This window comes from Miniopterus natalensis, chromosome 2, assembly GCF_054644295.1.
Source record: "Miniopterus natalensis isolate mMinNat1 chromosome 2, mMinNat1.hap1, whole genome shotgun sequence".
Lineage (NCBI taxonomy): Eukaryota > Metazoa > Chordata > Mammalia > Chiroptera > Miniopteridae > Miniopterus > Miniopterus natalensis.
Window position 1 is genome coordinate 81,095,450 of NC_142082.1, and position 22,256 is coordinate 81,117,705.

At 34.3% G+C, this 22,256-nt stretch overlaps 1 protein-coding gene across 1 annotated transcript in view; it reads left to right on the forward strand.

Moving 5' to 3' along the window:
- LRRC63 (leucine rich repeat containing 63) overlaps positions 1-22,256 on the forward strand; it is an 86,345-nt gene that overhangs the window by 49,256 nt on the left and 14,833 nt on the right. The window contains exon 6 of the mRNA XM_016219177.2: positions 3,134-3,270. Coding sequence (XP_016074663.2) covers positions 3,134-3,270 — 137 coding nt within the window. The remainder of the gene's footprint in view (positions 1-3,133; positions 3,271-22,256) is intronic.

Here is a 22,256-nt window from a genome sequence, read left to right on the forward strand (position 1 = left end):
TTAAAACAAAAGTTACTAGAGATAAAAGGGGACATTTTGTCAATCTATCAGGATAATATAATTATATATATATATATACATATACACACACACACATATATATATACATATATATACAAATATATATGGCTACAGAATACAAAAACTGAAATAATTGAAAGAAGAAATTAGAATTTCAACAACAATAGTTATAAGCTTCAATACCCCCACTTTCAATAATGCATAGGAAAACTAAGCAGATCAACAAAGAAATAAAAGACTTGAACAACACTATAAATCACTTAGACCTAATAGATCTCTATGGGACACTTCAACCAATAGCAGAAGAATACATAATTCTCAAATTCACGTAGAATATTTTCCAGGACAGACCATATGTTAGGTTACAAAGTAAATCTCAATACACTTAAACAATTGAAAATCACAGAAAGTATATTTTTGGCCACAGTGGAATATAATTAAAGATCAACTGATTTCTTTCAGTATAACTGAAAGAAATTTGGAAATATATAAAAATTAAGCAACACATTCTTAAATAACTAATGATTCCATTAAAAAAATTAAAAGGGAAATTAGAAAATACTTTAAGATGAATGAAAATGAAACGACAACATACCAAAATTTATGGGATACCTCTTCACCAGTGCTCAGAGGGAAATTTATAGCTATAAACACATATATTTAAAAAGAAATATCAATAACCTAATCTCCCATTTTAAGCCACTATAAAAAAGAGCAAACTAAGCCTAAAGAAAGAAGAAAGTAATAAAAATTAGTACACAAATTAGTGAAATTAAGAATAGAGCCCAGCTAGATGTGGCTCAGCAGTTGAGCATTGACCTAAGATTCTGGTCAGGGCACATGCCTGGGTTGTGGGCTCAATCCCCAGTCGAGGGCCTGCAGGAGGCAGCCAATCAAAGACTCTCTCATCATTGATGTTTCTATCTCTCTTTCTCCCTCTCCCTTCCTCTCTCTGAAATCAATAAAGATATTAAAAAAAGAATAGAAAAACAATAAACAAAAATAAAAAAAACTGAGTTGATACTTTAAAAGATCAACAAAATTGACTAACCTTAAATAAACTTACCAAGAAAAAAGAAGACCTGAGTTACTAAAGTGAGGAATGAAGGAGTGGATATTACTACCAAACTTACAGAAATAAAAAAGATTTAAGAAAATACTACAAATAACTGTAAACAAACCAACTAGATAACTTTCACAAAATGGGCACATACCTAGAAAGACACAAGAATGGACTCAAAAAGAAATAGAAAATCTGAATGTCTCTAAAAAGGAAAGAGTTCAATAGTAATTTTAAAACTTTCCACAAAGAAAATTCCAGAACCAGATAACTTCCTTGGTGAATTTTACCAAACATCTTAAGAAGGATTAGCACCAATCCTTTACAAACTCTTCAAAAAAAAAAAAAAAAAAGAAGAAGAGAAGGGAAAACCCCAATTCAAACTAGTAAAGCAGTAATATGCTGATACCAAACTAGACAAAGATATGGAAAGAAAAACAAACTACAGAACAATATCTCTTATGAATATAAATGCAAAAATTCTCAACAAAATGCTAGCAAAACAACATAGAAAGAGAATTTTACACCATGACCAAGTGATATTTATCCTAGGAACTCAAGGTTGGATAAACATACAAAAATCATTCAATGTGATATAACATTTTAACATAGTAAAGGGGAGAAACCATACAGTTATCTCAATAGAGACAGAAAAAAACATTTTACAAAATCCACCATCCTTTCATGGCAAAAACATTCAATATCTAGAAATAGAGGTGATGACTTCAACTTGATAAAGGGCATCCTCAAAAAACCCACAGCTTATATCACCTTTAATGATGAAATACTCAAAGTTTTCCTCCTAAGATCAGGAACCAGATGAAGATGTATATTCTTGCCACTTTGTATTTAACATTGTACTAGACTTTCTAGCCAAGGAGGTTAGGCAAAAAAGAGAAATAAAAGACATCAGATTTAAAAAGAAAGTTAAACTATCTCTAATTGTAGATGACATGGTCTTATATATAGAAATCCTAAAGGGATTCACTAAAAAAAGAAAATTAGAACTAATGAATGTTTTCAGCAAGGTTGTAGTGTACAAGATCAATAAACAAAAATCAATTTTATTTCTACAAAATAGCAACAAACAATACTGACAATAAAGTAAGAAAGATATTTTATCTACATGAAAAAGTAAAATTTGGGAGAGCAAATTTAACAAAAATGCAAAACTTATACTGTGAAAACTATAGAACATTGTTAAGCAATTAAAGGCAACCTACTCAGATGACAAACCATCCCATGTTCATGGATCTGAAGACTTAATATTTTAAGATGGCAATACTTCCAAATTGATCTACAGATTTATTGCAATCCCTGTGAAAATTACAACTGTCCTATTTTGTAGAATTTGACAAGCTGACTTAGAGTTGTAAGGAAATGCAAGGGATTCCAAATAGCCAAAGCCATCTTGGAAAGGGAAAGACAAACTTGGAGGACTTAACTTCTAATTGCAAGAATGAGCATGATTTATTCCACCAATTTTAGATCTTTATGATTATAAAAAGGTTTAATTTAGTGTTAAAGATAGTTAATGTAAGCTCTTATTATGAGTCACCAGAGAGAAAGAAATATATTAATCAAGTAAAGATCATAAATTTAAGTGGTATATTCTAAGTTTTATATGAAAAGTCAGTGTGTATGAGTACTATGATGTGAGAATGAAACAACCTGGTTATTATAACTCATTGATTACTTAGATTAATTCCACTTATATTTTTGGTTCTGCAGATACCTCCTTCCTCCCTCCTCTTTTGAGTAATTGTCTCTTATGAAACCATAGGTTGATTAAATAAGATGACTTTCCCATTTAGAAAAGGACCATGCCTGAATCAAGTGATATGTGTACAGCACTATTTTACATATCATGCATATTATGCTGGTCAGTTATTTTTAAAGCTTTCCAAAGGTATTTGATATATGTGATACATACAATTAATGTTATTATACTGACTCTACTACTTTAGTTTGAAGGGTTTATAAAATGTAACAAATAAGAATTTGTATACTTTGTTATTCTACTCATGTTTGTTTCTCTTTTCTGTTCCTCAGATATTTTGTCTTAAATATTTACAAATACTGATCCTGAGAAATAATCCTATCAAAGTAATCCCTTCTGAAATTCAACAACTTAAGTACCTTAGAGTTTTCAACATTGCCTTTAATTTGATTATGACTCTTCCTCCTGGGTAAGGTTGACGATTTGAAATTATAAACATAGAAAATGAAGAGCTTATGATTTAGAAAAGGATCAATTCCCCCTTTGAAAGCAGTTAGCAACTTTTTAGCTATTTAAAAATTCTTTTTAGCTATTTAAAACAATGACTTGTTTTTCATTGTTGTGTTAAAAATAATCTTACCAACCACATAGATGGCAATTAACCATTCTCAACTTCAATTTTCTAATGTGTGAACATAAAGAAATTAGTCTTTATGATATCTAAGATCCTTTAAACTCTAATAGGAATGTTGATATTTGGGTTTAAAAGAGATGGCTTTTCCCCACACAATTATTTAATTACTAATAAAAATTTAAAATCAAAACATTTATCAAATGCAAAAACAATATACCTCTTCCAGTAAATGTTTAACTAATTGAATGTAGGTTAAGGACAAAGGAGCAAGGACCCTTAAACAGCTGAACAATATTTCTCAAAGAAGATTCTTGTACTAATTAAGGAAGTGCATCAAAATTCATTTCTAAAGTTCTTCATCAAGCACAGTTTGTAATTAACAATCAAACAAATTCTATATTCATAAACTTTAACATTACTTAGTCATTTAAAAGAATAAAAAAAGTATGTAAAATATTATACCATTTCTGTATAAAAATGTACATATACAAATCACACATTATAAATAATATGTAAAAAGAAAGAATAAACATTAAGGCAGTAAGAAAATTGCATTATGAGAATTTTATTTCTGTTTGATTCATCTATATTTTTCCACAGTAGCATAAATTGTATTTTCCCTACCTTGATAATAGAATCAGCCATTTCTCTAAAAAAAACCACCATTTTTGTTTTTTTTAATCCTCACCCAAGGATATGTTTTGATTTATTTTAGAGAGAGGGAGAGAGAGAAACAGCAATTGATTGCCTCCCACATGCACCCCACCAGGAATTGAATGCAAAACCTGAGTATGTGCCTTGCCCAGGAATTGAACCCACAAGCTTTTGGCACATGGGATGATCCTCCAAGCAACTGAGCCACACTGGCCAGGATCCTGTCTTCTTTTTATTGAAGAATGGTATTTAAAAACTGATATCTAAGTATTGAATGTCCCCATTGCTCTTGGGATGACATTGCTTATAGAGACTCTCAGTGTACTGAGCTAAGTAATATATATATGTACTAATCTGTATGTACACATATCTATAATTATTTCTCTGTGAATATTTATTTATATACATACCTATATATATACACACACAACTATATACGGTACATATATAGACATATGTACATATATGCATATAAACAAATTAATACTGAATAATCTACAACCATAATCATATACTTTATATAACCATAACTCATTTAAGCAAAATGTAAAAATGCTTAAAGCAACTAAAACCTGATCATAATTACCTGGTCAACGTTTTTCATTGCTTAGATATTAAGCAAATTAGTTTGAATTATTGGTTATAAACTAAAGTTTTAAGGAGACCTCACACTTGTCCTCATGACTATCATCTGCAAATTAATCCACAAATGGTGAGTGTTGGTAAGGATGTGGAGAAAAGGGAACACTTGTGCACTGTTGGTAGGAATGCAGATTGGTGCAGCCACTCTGGAAAACAGTATGTAGTTTACTCAACAGAATTAAAAATGATCTGCCTTGTGACCCAGTGTTTCCACTCCTGGGGATTTATCTGAAAAAATCCAAAACACTAATTTGAAAAAATATATGCAACCCTATGTTCATTGCAGTGTCATTTACAATAGCCAAGCTATGGAAGCAACCCAAGTGCCCATAAATAGGCAAGTGGATAAAAAAGCTGTGCTACATATATACAATGGAATATTATTAAGCCATAAAAAAGAATGAAATCTTATCATTTGAGACAGTATGGATGGACCTAAAGGGTATTATACTCAGTGAAATAAGTTGGTCAGAAAAATACAAATACCATATGATTTCACTGATATGTGGAATCTAAAGAACAAAACAAATAAAATTGAAACAGACTCATAGACACCGAGTGAGACCTGATGGATGCCAGAGGGGTGGGAGTTGAGGGACTGAGTGAAAGATGGGAAGGTGGTGGTGGAATAGGTGAAAAGATGAAGGAATTAAGAAGTATAAAATAGTAATAAGATTGTAAATACAACATATGAAATATAGTCAATAATATTGTAATAACTATGTATGGTGTCAGATGGGTACTCAATTTATCAGGGTGATCACTTAGTAAGTTATATAATGTTCAACCCCTGGGTTATACACCTGAAACTAATATAACATTGTATATCAACTATAATTGAAAAAAATTATTAAAAACCAAGTTTTAAGGAGGTATTTCTCAAAAATATTAGTTTCTAAAATAAAGCAGTACATCTTTATTAAATACCATGGATATGTATACATATCAAGGGATGATTGACAGCATATTGAAGCCAAGAATTAAAAACATATTTGGAATTATGGTAATAATAATAATAATATAATAATCATGGGAATTAACTTTATTGACCTCAGAGAAGACTTAGAGCAAGCTCTGATATAGGTAATAATGTTCATTTGCAGAGCTTGTTAAATGTAAACTCACATAGAGGAAACTTATACAGTGTAGAATGAAGGTGTTGAATTCTTTGCAGTTAAAGGTTATTGTCAGAACTTTAGCTTGTTGAGCAAAGAAGACCCAATGTAGAGTGGCAAGACTAAGGGAGCAGTAACTGGATAAAATTGAGTGAAGTGCACTGAACCAAATAATTATGTAAGTGGATATCATTACTGTTACAAGTAATTGCACTGATATACTTTGAATATTATATTTTCATTTTTGTAATTAATTCAGTAGATATTTGTGAATTATCTACTGTGTGTTCCTAGGAGCTCACCATCTAAGGGAAAGGCAGAAAATTGAACACAATTAGGTAAAGTAAAATAATGGAGATGCACATTGTAAAATTCCAAACAGTGGCATGTAACCCAACCTAGCGAGTCAGAGATGGCTCCCTCGAAAAGATGATATTTGATCCAAATGTAACTAAGTGTGAATTGCCCAGGTTAATAGTGAGAAATAGCAAGAGGTAGTATGACAAATTATAGGGTGGATATTTTTTTAAATAAAAGTAACAACATATACAAACAAGAGAGAGATGAAGCAGCATATATAATGTGGGGTGGGAATTACAAGTAGTTTGCTGTTTTGGAAGCTTAGAAAGCAAGGCCAAATGGTAAGAAATTAGAGTGGTGATATAGTCAGGGACCAGATTGTCTAAGGGCCTTGTGAGCTAAGGCAAATAACTTGTATTGTATGCTATAAGCAGTGAGGTTCTATTAAAGGGTTTCCCAAAGAAGAGTGGTAGATTCAGATCATTGGTGGATTTTAGCTCATGGTGGTGGCTACATGTGAGGTGATAAAACAAAATAGAAGGCAACCAGCTGGCAAGTTATTACAGTAGCCCAGGCAAGAGTTAAAAAGCACTTCTAAGGCAATGATAGCACAGAGAAGAAGGGACAAATTGTTAACTAACTGAGGTAAAATTTGCCAGATCTGGTATTGATTAGACATAGAGAGTATGGGGAATGGAGGAGCCAAAGGAAAAAAAGGTCAACATTACTCCAAGATTTTTAGTTAGAGTGAAATAATTCAATAATGTAGATATATATCTTGAGTATTTACGTAATACTGAGCTTTGTGCTAAGATTTGAGCTTAAATTGATAAATGAAAAGGGCATTATTCTTTCTCTTATGGAATTTAGAATCCAGGAAAAGACAAGAGAATTTTTAACAAACACTACAATAAGAATATAAATATAAAACATCCTAAGGGCTTATAAATGCAAAGATCAATAAGAAAGATGTCAGAAGTGGATCCAAGATGGCAGTGGAGTAGGTGGAAGGCACATTTACCTCCTCCATGACCAAACAAAAATTACAACTAAATTATAGAAAAATCAGTGTGAATAACCAACTGAAGACTAGCTGAACAGGTCTGATAACCAAAGATTTATAGAAGAAACCACATTGAGACTGGTAGGAAGAGCAGAGATGCAAAAAGGGCTGGCCCTGATCCAGTGGGCATTAGTTGAGATCTGGAGGGATATCTCAGTTGCAAGGGTTTAGCCTGAGAAGCACAGGGTCTCAACCCCAAGCCAGGCTTTCAAGCCCAGAGCACTAGAGCCAGGAAAAGGTGCCTACATAATATCTGGCTATGAAAATCAGCAAGGATTCTGTCCACCAGGGAAAGGTGTTAGTCCTAGAGACACAGAGAGACACAGGCACCCTCTTAAAGGGCTAATGCACAAAATGTCACTCCCAGCCACTCACCCTGCATTCCAAAGAGAGGGCAGAACAGACTAGAGTTGTGTGAAGAACAACTGGGGTTTGTAGCTCTGGGGATAGAGCTAAAGGGACAGCCACCAGGATCCCTGAGCTGAGTTCCTCTCCCACACCACAGATACCATCTTTCTTAGGTGAAACACTCCCTTCCAAGTTCCATCAGCCCAGGGAATGCAAAAGTCTCACCCTCTGGTCTACCTGCCACCTCACCCTTCAGAGCTTGTGCCCTGCTGAAGAGTCAGTTGCCTTGGCTGAAGTGTAGAGGTCTGGGCAGACTGAAGGAGGTGTCAGTAACTGAGTTGTGTGGCTTTGAAGTGGGAGCAATTCCCTTCACTTTCCCGTGACCCTACTGACACCTCCCCTTCATAGGAGATCTGCTAACCCCAGTTGCCAGGCTCCTCCTGGAAGCCCCACTCTCCTGACTCCTGATGGCTCCACCATGCTGAAGACTGGGCAGATTATAGGATGGACAAATTGGTGTGGCTCTGGGACAGAAGCCACTCTCCTCACCTTCCCTTAAGCCTGACCAGCACCTCCCCATCACCAGAGATCCACTAGCCCCAACCTCCCCACTACTGGAAGCACTTTCCTGCTGAGATTGGGCTCTGAAATGAATCTGGGGCAAACTGAGTCTTGTAGCTCTAAGATAGGGGCCATTTTTCCCCTCACACACCCAATTATTGCAGAGCTCTCCCTTCACACAACCAAATTTTGATCTGTTCAGGCCTGAGAAACTCTGCTAACCCCACCCTGACAACTCCCTGAGACTCTTCCCCGCCATAAAAATGTGTGAACACCCGGTGCATGGCAACTAGACTTGGTACACCCTGAGACATTTGCTGAGCACCCTCAGACTCAGCACTGGCTCTAAGCTTGAACCTGTATCAATCTGGTGAACACCACTCATCCTTACCTTTTGACTTGCTGAGAACCTACATAATGCAACTCAGGTACTTCCAGAGGTTCTTTCAGACTGAACCTAACAGGCAGTCAGCAGGCAGAGGCAGGTGAAGGTGGATCTCGGGGTGTTTGGGACTTTTGCTGACCTTTCCCTGGGTCCAGTGCTCATAAAACCTGGCCTTGGTGCATAACTTGGTCCTTCTTATACACACTAAGGCCCAGAAGAGACAGCCACAAACAGTGAATTGCTTTATAGCTTTAAACAGGTTGCCCAGGGCTAGTCACAGGCAGTGTATGACATTGACTTGTACCAGAGTCCTTCCCAAGAGGTCCCAAAAACAAAACACCCAGAAGCCAGCATCAGACAACATGAGGGCAGGATCCATTTAGCTTCACAAGGGCCACATACAAAGGGAGAACTCAGCAGCACCAGACCCTGTAAATGTTGTTACATGTGGTCAACAACTACACAGAAGTTCATACAATATGGTCCAGGTTGGTCCTTATAGTCAGCCAGGCTGAGTGTCGAACCACACATGAATGGGCCTATATCAATCAATACACATTTACAACAGGTGGTCCCACAAAACCTATACAAGGAACATGCTTATATCACCCAGCTAAGGTGATAAAGAAGACTATACCACTGGGTCACACAGCATATCTACCATATAAGGCCACCCTACTGAGACTGCAAGTCACAGAAGATTTACCTAATACATAGAAACAAGCACAAAGAGGAAACCAAACTGTAGAGATAATAAACATGCCTCAAATGAAAAAACAGGAGAAATCTCCACAAAAAGAGAAGAATGAGATGGAAGCAAGCAATTGATCAAATATGGAATTCAAAACAATGGTTATAAGAATACTCAAGAAGCTTAGTGAGAACTACAGCACTCAAAGAAGGACACAGAAAACATGTAAAAGAACCAGTCAAAAATGAAGAATACAATATCTGAAATGAAGAATACACTAGAAGAAATAATCAGTAGGTTGAATGAAGTAGAAAATTAAATCAGTGATTTGGGAGATAATGTAGAAAAACAATCAGAGCAAAAAGAAAAAATAATTTAAAAAAATGAGGATTGTCTCTGGGACTTTTGGGACAACAAGAAGCATGACAACATCTTCATCATAGGAGTACCAGAAGAAAAAGATAGGGAGAAAGGGACCAAGAACTTATTTTAAGACATAATGACCAAAACTTTTCCTGACCTGGTGAAGGAAAAAGACACACAAAACCAGAAAGCACAAAGAGTCCAAAACAAGATGAAACCAATGAGGCTACACCAAGACACATCATAATTAAAATGACAAAAGAAGCAGCAAGAGAAATTTACCTACAAAAGAGCTCGCACAAGACTGACAGCTGATTTCTCAATAGAAACATTTCAGGCCAGAAGACACTGGCATGAAATGTTCAAAGTGATGAAAAGCAAGGACCTACAACCAAGACAACTTGACTATCACTTGAAATTGAAGGAAAAATAAAGAACTTCCTAGACAATAAAAAGCTAAAGGAGTTTGTTACCCCCAAACCAGTATTAAAAGAAATGTTAAAGGGTCTGCTAGAAGAAGAAGAGGAAGCAGAAGCAGAAGCAGAAGCAGAAGCAGAAGCAGAAGAAGAAGAAGAAGAAGAAGAAGAAGAAGAAGAAGAAGAAGAGGAGGAGGAGGAAGAGGAGGAGGAAGAGGAGGAAGAGGAGGAGGAGGCTTCGAAGGAAAGGAAAAAAGGAAAGAAAAAGGAGGAAAAAAGACAACAAAGCAACATAATTAAAATAATAAAATGGCAATAAATAAGTACCTATCAACAATCACTTTTGAAATTTTTAAAATTTTTTATTATTTATTTTTTAAAATAATTTTTTATTTATTTTAGAGAGAGAGGAAAGGAAAGAGAGAAAAATATCCATCAGCTGCTTCCTGCATGCCCCCTACAAGGAATCGAGTCCACAACCCAGGCATGTGCCTTGACAGGAAATAGAACCAATATTTTTGGTGCATGGGATGACTCTCAACCAACAAAGTCACACTTGCCAGGCATCACTTTTATGTAAATGGCTTAAATGCTCCAATCAAAAGACATTGGACAGCTGAATGTATATAAAAAAAGGAAAAAGAAAAAAAGCGACTATATATATGCTGTCTACAAGACACCACCTCAGAACAAAAGATACACATAGGCTAAAAGTAAAGAGACAGAAAAATATTTCATGCAAAAAAATTTTTTATAAAGCTGGGGTAGCAATACTTATATCTGACTAAATAGACTTTAAAACAAAGATTATAGTAAGAGACTAAAAAAGACACTACATAATGATAAAGGGAGCAATCTAATAAGAGGATATAAACCTTGTAAATATTGATACACCCAACATAAAAGCACCTAAATATTATAAAGCAAATCTTGGTGGACATAAACAGGCGGATCAACAGTAATACAGTCATAGTAGGGGCTTTTAACACCCCATTGACATCAATGGATAGATCTTTTAGACAGAAAATCAACAAGGAAACAGCAATCTTTAATGACACATTAGATCAGATGGATTTAATTGATATCTTCAGAGCATTTCACCCCAAAGCAGCAGAATATACATTCTTTTCAAGTGCACATGGAATGTTTTCTAGAATAGACCACATGTTAAGACCCAAAACAACTCTCAATAAATTTAAGAAGACTGAAATTGCATCAAGCATCTTCTCTGACCATAATGGTACAAAACTAGAAATCAATCTCAAGACAAAAAACTGAAAAAAAGTGAAAAAAACAACCATGAAGACATGGAGGCTAAACAACATGTTACTAAACAATGAATGGGTTAACATGAGATCAAGGAAGAAATCAAAATCTATCTTGAAACAAATGAAAATGACAACACAACAACCCAAAACTATGGGACACAGCAAGAGAAGTCCTAAGAGGAAATTCATAGCATTACAGACCTATCTCAAGAAACAAGAAAATTATCGAACAAACAATCTAACTTTACACTTAAAGGTACTAGAAAAAGAACAACAAACAGAGCCCAAAATGAGTAGAAGATAGGAAGTATTAAATATAAGAGTAGAAATAAATGAGTCTGGCAAAAACAATACAGAAGATCAGGGAAACCAAGAGCTGATTCTTTGAGAAAATAAACAAGATTGACAATCTTTTAACCAGACTCATAAAAAAAAAAAAAAAAAAGAGAGGGAAATGACCAAAATAAATAAAATCAGAAATAAAAGAGAAGTGACAACTGACACCACAGAAACATAAACAATTGTAAGAAAATATCATGAACAACTATATGTCAACAAACTGTACAATCTGGATGAAATGGATAAATTCCTAGAAACATGCAATCTTCCAAAAGTAAATCAGTAAGAATCAGAGAATCTGAATAGACAGATTACAACTAATGAAATTGAAACAATAATAAAACTCCCAACAAATAAAAGCCCTGGACTGGATAGTTTGACAGGTGAATTTTACCAAACATTCAAAGAACTAACACCTATCCTTCTTAAACTATCCTAAAAATTTGAAGAGAAAAGAAGACTCCCAAGCCTATTTTATGAGACCAGGATTATCCTAATTCCAAAACCAGATAAAGACACAATAAAGAAAGAAAGTTATAGGCCAATATTCCTGATGGACATAGATAAAATCCTCAACAAAATATTAGCAAACTCAATCCAGCAATACATTAAAATGATCAAGTGGGAAATATTACATTTATTACATATCCACAAATGAATTAATATGATACACCTTATAAACAAAATGAATGATAAAAAACACATAATCATATCAATAGATGCAGAAAAAGAATTTGATAAAATGTAGCACCCATTTATGATAAAAACTCTCAGCAAGGTGGGAACAGAGGGAGCAAACCTCAGTGTAATAAAGGGCATGTTTGACAAACCCACAGCCAACACCTTAGTCAATGGGCAACAGCTTCGGTCATTTCCCTTAAAATTGGGAACAACACAGGGATGTCTGCTTTCACCACTCTTATTCAACATAGTACTGGAAGTCCTAGCCACAGCAATCAGACAAGAAGAAATAAAAAGCATCCAAATTAGAAAGGAAGAAGGGAAACTCATTATTTTCAGATGACATGTTACTGTAGAGAACCCTAAAGATTCCACCAAAAAACTACTAGAATTGTTAAATGAATTCAGTAAAGTAGCAGGATATAAAATAAATCCAGAAATCAGTTGCATTTTTATACACCAATAATGAACTACCAAAAAGGGAAACTAAGAAAACAATCCTATTTACATTTGCCACAAAAATAAATAATAAATAAATGAATAAGTAAATAAATAAATAAAATACTGTGTTCATGAATGGGAAGAATTAATATCATTAAAATGTCCACACTACCTAAAACAATCTAGAGATTCAATTTAATTCCCTCGTTAATACCAATGGCACACTTCACAGAACTAGAACAAATATTTCAAAAATTTATATAAAAGCACAAAGACCCTGAATATACACTACAAGCTTGAGAAAGAGCAAAGTTGGAAGAGTCTGATATCAAACTATCTGATATCAAACTATACTACAAGTCCATAGTAATCAAAAGAACATGGTTCTGGCATAAAAATAGACATATAGATCAATGGAACTGAATAGAGAGCTCAGAAATAAAACCAGGCCTCTACAGTCAATTACTATTTGAAAAAAGAGTCAAGAAAATACAATAAGGGAAAGGCAGTCTATTCAATAAATGGTATTTGGAAAACTGGACAGGTACATGTAAAAAATGAAACTAAGCCACCTACTTACAACCTACACAAGAGTAAAGTCAAAATGGATTAAAGGCTTAAATGTTAGGCTTGAAACCATAAAAATCCTAGAAGAAAACAGGCAGAAAATTTTTGGACATTTCTCATAGCAATATTTTTTTTGATATATCTCCTCCGGCAAGGGAAACAAACCAACCTACCAACAAACAGAAAACAAATGGAACTACATCAAACTAAAAAGTTTTTGCACAGCAAAGAAACCATCAACAAAATGAAAAGACAGCTCACTGAATTGGAGAACATATTCACCAATGATACATCTGATAATGGGTTAATAGCCAAAATTTATAAAGAACTTATAAAACCCAATAAACATATAAAAAACACAATCTAATTAAAAATTGGGCAAAGGGCCTGAATAGACACTTCTCCAAAGAGGGCATACAGATGGCCAATAGACATATGAAAAAAGGCTCAAAGTCAATAACCATCAGAGAAATGCAAATTAAAACCACAATGAGATTATCATCTCACACTTATCAGAATGGCTATCATCAATAAAGCAGCAAGTGTTGGCAAGGATGTGGAGAAAAGGAAACCCTCGTACACTGTTGGTGGGAATGTAGATTGATGTAGCCACTGTGGAAAGCAGTATGGCGTTATCTCAACAAATTAAAAATGGAACTTTCCTATCAACCAGCATTTCCATTTCTGAAAATATATTCAAAGAAACTCGAACACTATTTTCAAAGAATATATGCATCCCTATGTTCATTGCATAATTATTTACAATAGCCAAGGTTTGGGAGCAGCCCAAGTATCCTTCAGTAGATAAATGGATAAAAAAAACTGTGATACATTTACACAATGAAATACTACTCGGCGGTAAAAAAGAAGGAAATCTTACCTTTGCAACTGCATGGATGGACTTGAAGAGTATTATGCTAAAGTGAAATAAGACAGTCAGAGAAATACCATATGATTTCATTTATATGTGGAATCCAATGAACAAAAATAAACTAAGAAACAAAATAAAAATAGACTCATAGATAAAGAGAACAGACTAACAGCTGGGTGAAAAAGATGAAGGGACTAAGCCAAAAAACAAAACAAAAACTAAAACTAAATACCCATAAACCCTAACAGTACGGTGATTACCAGAGGGAAGGGGTATGGGTGGAAGTTGAAGAGGGTATAGGGGGGATAAATGCTGATGGAAGGAGACTTTACTTGGGATGGTGAAAAACACAATACAATATACAGATGATGTATAACAGAATTGTACACCTGAAACCTATAGAATTTTATTAACCAATGTCATCCCAATAAATTCAATAATTCATAAATAAATAAATAAATAATAAATTAATAAATTAAAATAAATGATGTCAGGAGGGACATAAATAAATTGAGTCACTAAGAGAGACTCATTTGAGGAAATGGCATTTAAGCAGAAACTTACCAGGTCAAGTATGAAGAATATTTCATGCAGTGGGAATAATTATGTGAAACAAATAAGAGGTTGGTGTCTTCAAAGACTGACAGCCATTATGGTTTAGGAAATGAAATTAGAGTGTGGCCTCTGGTGAAAGTGAAATGAGAAACCATTGCTAGGATTTTAGCAGGCAAGTGACAAGATTAAAGCTGAGAAGGTTTGAAGGAAGAGAAATAATAAATTCAGTTTTAAATTAACATGTTGTTTTTGAATTGTGGTGCTGATCACAAAGTTGGAGATAAAGATTTTGAACTATCAGCATACAATAAGTGAAACCAGAGAAAATGTGTAGAGGAATCTTCTGAGGAGATATTCCTGGAGAAACACCAATGTTTCAAGTATGGACGGAGAAAGAGAAATTATAAAGGGTAAGAAAAAAATGTTCAAATTGCATAAAGCAAACCAGATGCATCATGCAGGCCAAGCAAGAGAACTATTTCAAAACTGAAAGATGAGGAGCAGTGTCAAATACAATAGAAAATCTCAGTAAGATTAAAGCTGAGAACAGTTTCAGTGGAATGAGAGGAACAAAAGCCAGTTTAGGGTGGGTTTAAATGGAATGGGAGAAGTAAAATTGGTAATAGAGTGTGAAGACCACTCTTTGGAGAAAATTGGGTGCAATACAGGGGAGAGAGATTAGATGAAAGCTAGAAAGAATGTGGAATATTAGAAAAAAATTGTTGCTGTTATTTGCTTTCTATGAAAAAATTTTTATGAAAATTAAGGCGTATTCATAGGATAATGGAAAGGAAACAGTAGGGAATAGAATTTAGCTGACAGTGCAAAATTTTGTGGGAGGTGAGAGAGAAAAGGGTCATGGGCACAGATGGAGGTGTTGGCCTAGAATAGGAAGATTAATCATCCCCTAAAAGTGGAAAATTTGCAATTATATGGGTAAGAAAATAGAAAATTTATTCAGTCAACAAAGAGTCACTTAGCTCCTACTATGTATCAATTGAGAAAGATTACTCTGAAATGACTTAAAATAATCTTTAAGAGCAAGAAAAGTGAAGGCTGAAAAAAAGCTTTAAAGACAGTGTGATGATTTGGTGTTAATATTCAGAGGGATGCCAAAGAGAATAAAGTACACACACAAAAATGAAAGTTTGACAGACAATGATATGGGCTTAGCTGAGACTGGAAATGATGAATTTGTAGTGGCTCTAATCTACATTAATGTGTACTTTTCTTTAGAAGCTCTCAATCACTCCTGTATAAGGGAGAGGAGGTAGATCTTAGCCTCAATAAAAAACCTTCAATGAGAATGTCCACAGCAGTTTTATTTACAGTAGCCTGGAACAGGAAACAATTCAAATGTTCATCAGCAGAAAAATGGAAAAACTAATTGTTTTACTCACAATAGCCAAAAGGTAGTAACAACCCAAATGTACATTAACAGATTAATGTATAAACAAAATATGACACATACATACAATAGATTATTCTTCATCTGTAAAAAGAATTAAATTTTGGTATATACTACAACAAAAATGATCTTTGAAAACACTATGCTAAGTGGAATAATTCAGACATAAAAGGACAGATACTGTATAATTCCACTTATATGAAGTATCTAGAACAGGCAAATTCATAGAGACAGAAAAGTGAATAGAGGCTACTAGGAGTTGGGGCAGGGGAAAGAGGGAAAACTGGGGAGCTATTGTTTAATGAGTATAGAATTTCTGTTTGAAATTATGGAAAAGTTATAGAAATGGATAGTGGTTGCACAATATTGTTATTATAAGTAATGATAATAAATGGTGCACCTGGAAATCATTAAAATAGCAGATTTTATATTATATATATTTTACCACAATTTAAAAAACATAATTAGCACCCTGGATTTTTCCCTCTTTCCTCCTATTTTTCTAAAAAATTTTTGAGGTATAACTTACGTAAAATAAAATGCACGATCTTAGGTATAAAGAGTTTAACAAATGTATACACATATGTAACCATCATCCAAAACAAGATATTGAGCATTCCCATTACCCCAAAGTTCCCTCGTAGACATTTCCAGTCAGTCTACAGACTTCTGACACTATAGACTTGTTTTCTTGTTCTTCAAAAGCACATAAATTTATTCATACAACAAATTGGTTTTTGTGTATGTGTGTCTGGCATCTTTAACTCAACATAATATTTTTGAGATTTATCCATGTTGTTGTATGTATCAGTATTCCATTCCTTTTTAATCATGGCTAGCATCCCATGGCCTCCCATTTCAGCAAAAGCCAAAAATAGAGAAGGGATTATCTAGGACAAAACTTATATCTCACTGAATGAATTCCCATGACATACATGGAAGACTCACATGGTTCTTGACATTTATATACCAACAGAAACAATACCAGCTTTGATAAAAAAGAACAAAGAGTGTAAGAAATGAAAAAAAGACTCTGAGACTCTCAAAATGCTATGGTCAGGAAACAGACTGGTAAAACTAATGTGTGCGAACTCTAACCAAATGTGTGCTAACTTTCATGAAAATAAAAAAAAGGGAGGCTGACTCAGAGGGTGAATTCAGAAATCCATGAATATGAAACCAGCTGTTCAGAAGGTCGAACTATTATCCTAGGGGACAGAACCAAGAGCTAGTAGGGCAGAAACTTGAAACCAGAGAGCAGAGCTGTGAACTGCAGATGATTGTTTCCAGGCCTTAAAAACAAATGGAGTTTATCCAGCTAGATTTCAAATTGCTTGGGATCAATACTCCTTTTTACCTTCCATTTTATCCCTTTTGAACCAAAATGTCTATAACTGTTACCCTATACCTGCCTCACTATTACATTTTAGGAGCAGATAACTTGTATTGTTAGCTTTACAGACCCACACCTAAAGAACTTCTGTGCCAATAGATGAATTATACCTGGAGCACTATCAATATTGATTTAGTTGACAAAACTTGGAACTTTTGAGATTTAGATGATATGTTGGACTTTGACTTGATGCTGTAATGGGATGGGACCTTTGGGGAACTTGGGATGGGTTAGTGTATTTTTCATGTGGGAAGGATGTGATTTGTTAGGAGCCAGAGGGGGGACTGTGATAGACAGCACAATGGTCCCCAAAGATGTTCACATGCTAATCTCTGGAACATGTGAATATGTTACATTACATGGTAAAAGTAATTAAAGTTGGAGATGAAATTAAGTTTTCCAGTGAACTGAACATAAAGTAGATTACCTTAGATTGTCTGGGTGAGCTCAGTCTAATTAGATGAACTCTTAAAAATGGGATACGGAAGCAGAAGCATGGATGAGAGAGAGACAACGTGAGGATGTGACTTGCTGTTGCTGGTTTTTAAATGGAGGAAAGTGACTGAGTCAAGGAATGTGGCAGTTTGTAGAATCTAGGAATGGCCTTCAATTCACAGCCAGCAAGAAATCAGCGCCATCAGTTCTACAGCCAGAAGGAGCTGAATTCTGCCAACCACCTGAATGATCAAGGAAACAGATAATCCCTAGAGTCTCCAGATGGAATGAAACCCTGCTGCTGCCTTCATTTTAGTATGGTGAGACCCATGCCAGACTTCTGACCTATAGAACTTTTAAGATAATAAATGTGTCATTTTAAAGCACTGAGTTTGTGTTACAATTTGTTACAGCAGCAATGGAGAACTAATACGAAGACAGTCAAATATTTCTACTGTTTGGGGGATTACATTCTTACAGGGAGAGACAGTCAATAAATAATATATATAATAAATAAATTACATAATATGTTAAAATGTAATAAGTAATACAAAAAAGTAAAAGTTAGAAGAGGAAAGGGTGTTGAGAGTACAATTTTAAAGGGGTAGTTAGGTTAAGCCTTATTGAAAAGAGGACATTTGAACAAAGGGGGGTTAGCAGTAATTTAGCAGTTAAAATAAAATATAGCAGTATTTTCTTAAGTAAAATAATTGGTTACCCAACTTGTTTGAAATCATAGTGTTAGAATTTAAACTAAGATATATACTTTTTCAAGATTTACTCAACATAGAAAAGATGGTCGTTTATTTTATTGGCTAAGCATTGTATTTTAAAGATTGTCTTTTCCTATTTTTCTCATTCTTATTCTAAATTTTTCTTATGGTTTTCATACTTAAAAATATATATATATTTCTCCCAAGATATATTATTTTGGAAACTTCTCAAAGTTTTTCTAAAAATGTAATGAATTCTTTCACTATTTCCTTTTCTAACTAGAACTTTCTAGTTTCATGAGACTCAAAGTGACATAGTAGAAAAAGTTAGGTACTATCTGAGGCAAGCTCTGCATCTTGGATGCCACAAACTTTGGCAAGCTGATGACTCACTCAACTTCAGTTTCTATCTGAAAGGTTAGAAAAATTGCTCCTATTTGCAAGGGTGTTATAAAAAATCTAATAAAATCTTGTAAATTTCTTCATAAATTCTATTAGTTATTTTCACAGATTTCTCCCCTTGATCTAAATTTCTAAAACAAAATAAAATATCCAATATGTTTGAAATCATGTAACAGTTGATTGTTTCAGCATAAGCCAAATAAAAGTAAATAGGGGAGAAAAATCTATTTGGTTAAAGCAAAAATTCACTGAAGCCTAAATTTTTGCTCCTGATCATTTGATTTGACCTGCTTAGGGCAGAAAGTATGAAGCAACATGGAGACAGGAAAGCCCAGAGTTCAGAGGAAGAAAGAACTGGGTTCTCATCTAGGTAGGCCCCTTACAGTTATGCCCCTTATCATACCTGTGTAAAGGTAGAATCCACTCTCCCATGTTATGTTTGGAGTTTTGTAACCATGAAAAGATCTTTAATTTGCCTCTTAATTATTTTGTAAAATAAAGATAATAAATTATTTTAAAAATCCAAAAGGTTTCTTCTTTTTTCCAAAACTTTGAGATAGAAAAGACAAGAAAAAGAAAGGAAAGAAAAAAAATAAAAAGAAAGGTAAAATACACATTTTGGTGATGTCATCACCCCGTTAGTGAACAGAAAAAAGCACATATTTTTTAATAAATATTATTTGCTGCAAAAACAATTTTTTAGACTCAGCCTGTATCTTTATCTCTTTCTCAGTGTATAGCAGAATAAAAATGACATAGAAAATAGCTACTTTAAACTAACAGAATCAAGTTTTTGTCTTACTTATGTTATTCTATTTGATTTAATTAGCAAGCATGTTTTCTGGGAAAGACAAGCTATTTAGAACAAAAAAATCTAACAGCGCACATGAGAACCGAGCTAATTCTGGTACTGCATACATTTATTTTTTTCATATTGTTATTGGTTAAAGAAGGATTAAATTCCTTTGTATCCATATATCTGAAGAGAAAAGATAGCTACATTTAATTTCATACTAACTTGGTAAGTGACTTAACTTCTTGCAGCTTCCATTTTTTTATCTGTTAAAAATAACAATAATCTTGCAGTGGTACAGTGAAAGATAATTTCAAACTACCATAAACACATAGTAATAGTAGGCTCTCAATAAATGATATTTAGATTGCTGTGGTAGTGATTAATGTTATTTTATGTAATTATTAATGCTAACCTAAACTTCGAAGCCGTCAGCATGGTTCTAGTTTAAGTACCTCCTTGCTCAATGATGTGCTAATGAATAAAGCAATGAAATAAATGTAAAACAATCTAAACATCCTAAAAATTGACATAGATTTGGTGCTAGTGGGGTATAGAGTATCAGACCAAACTGAGGACATCTAAACAGATTTGCCCTCTAAAATCACATGTAGGGGAGGGGGTAGGAAGGGGTGGAATGGGTCATTGGGGAGAAAAAGGGACATCTGTAATATTTTAAACAAAATTTAAAAAAAAATCACATGTATATGACAAAAATTTCAATTCTAGAATTTATGTAGTTTCTTAATAAACTTCCTCAATGCTGCCTACAATTCCTACTAAACATCACAATCAACAGGAATTATCATCAATGGTGAAAGTCTAGAACCACACTAGTTTGCCAGTCCTGAAGTGATAAGGGAAGACAAAATGGTTTTTAAAACTTCCTGAGGCAAGGAAATAAAATAAAATAATTTTGAATTAAAAACAAACAAAAACAGGTGATGTTAATATTTTCTTTACAGAGGTGATATGATGTCTGAGATGACCACTAAATTGAAAAGGCATTTGTTTTACTTTTCCATTCAGTCTCATTAATTTCTCAGAACAAATAATTTTAAATGAATTGGGGACACCATTCTTATAGTCAACTGTAATTTACTAAGCACTTATGATGTACTAGGGGCTGTACAAGACCTTGGTTATACTGAAATGTAAAATTGAATCCTTGGCTTCCAGACCTCCTAGTTTAGAAGACAGACATTTACTACCCAATGTGTAAGTTTTATGACTGAGCTAAAGAGAGAAACAGAAGAGGCTACTCATACAGTCTGAAGATTTGGGAAGAATTCTTTGGAAAAGGTGATATCTGAGTCAAGACTTTAAAAAATGAAGACGACTGAAAAGTCAAGTTGGGGCAATTGCATTTGGAAATATGTGAGAACTGGCTAATTCAGGGAATTTTAGCAAATAAAGGCTGGATCATAGGTGAATGTGGTGGAGTGGGACAAGTAGTCTGGGGCCAGACCATGTGGACCATTATATGCACACTAAGATAGTAGAAAGTTAATGAAATATTGTGCTCATATTGCTTTCTATGCAAGTAATTTTTCATCTTTTATTTATATGGGAAAACAGGAAGATATTTGAGAACAGCATATACAAAGCAGGAATATTTACTAGGGATTTTTATAAATGTTGTATTTAGCCCTTCAATTTCAGTCTTCAATAAGCAACTGCCATTCCCAAACCTCAAAACACAGGGCTCTCTGTGTTACAGTCTTTATGATTTGGGGCTCTTCTTTCTAGCACATGCTTAGCTTAATGGAAAGGAAGACCAAAGATATTCACTAGGAAAATCATAATGCAACTGCACTGGGTTGAACAGTGTCCCTCAAAAATTCATGTCAGGCCCAGCTGGGCGTGGCTCAGCGGTTGAGCGTCGACCTAGGAACCAGGTGATCGGGGTTCGATTCCCGGTCAGGGCACATGCCCAGGTTGCAGGCTGCAGCCGATTAATGACTCTCTCATCATTGATGCTTCTCTCTCTCTCTCTCTCTCTCTCTATCTCTCCTTTCCTCTCTCTGAAATCAATAAAGATATATTAAAAAAAAAAATTCATGTCAGTGCAGAACCTCAGAATGTGATCTTATAAGGAAATAGGGATCTTTGCAGATGCAATTAGATAAGTTAATATGAGGTTACTGGATTAGGGTGGGCTCAAAATCAAATAAATTGTGTCATTACAAGAAGAAAATATGCAGAAAAAGGCAGTGATTGGAGTTATGCTGTCACAAACCAAGGAATACCAATGATTGCTAGCAGCCACCAGAAGTGAGGAGACACAAGGGACAGTTTTTTTCTGCAGAGCCTCCAGAATGAACCAAGCATTCTAACAACTTGATTTCTAACTTCTGACCTCATGAACTGTGAGAGAATAAATTTCTATTGTTTTAAACCACCCAAATTGTGGTAAT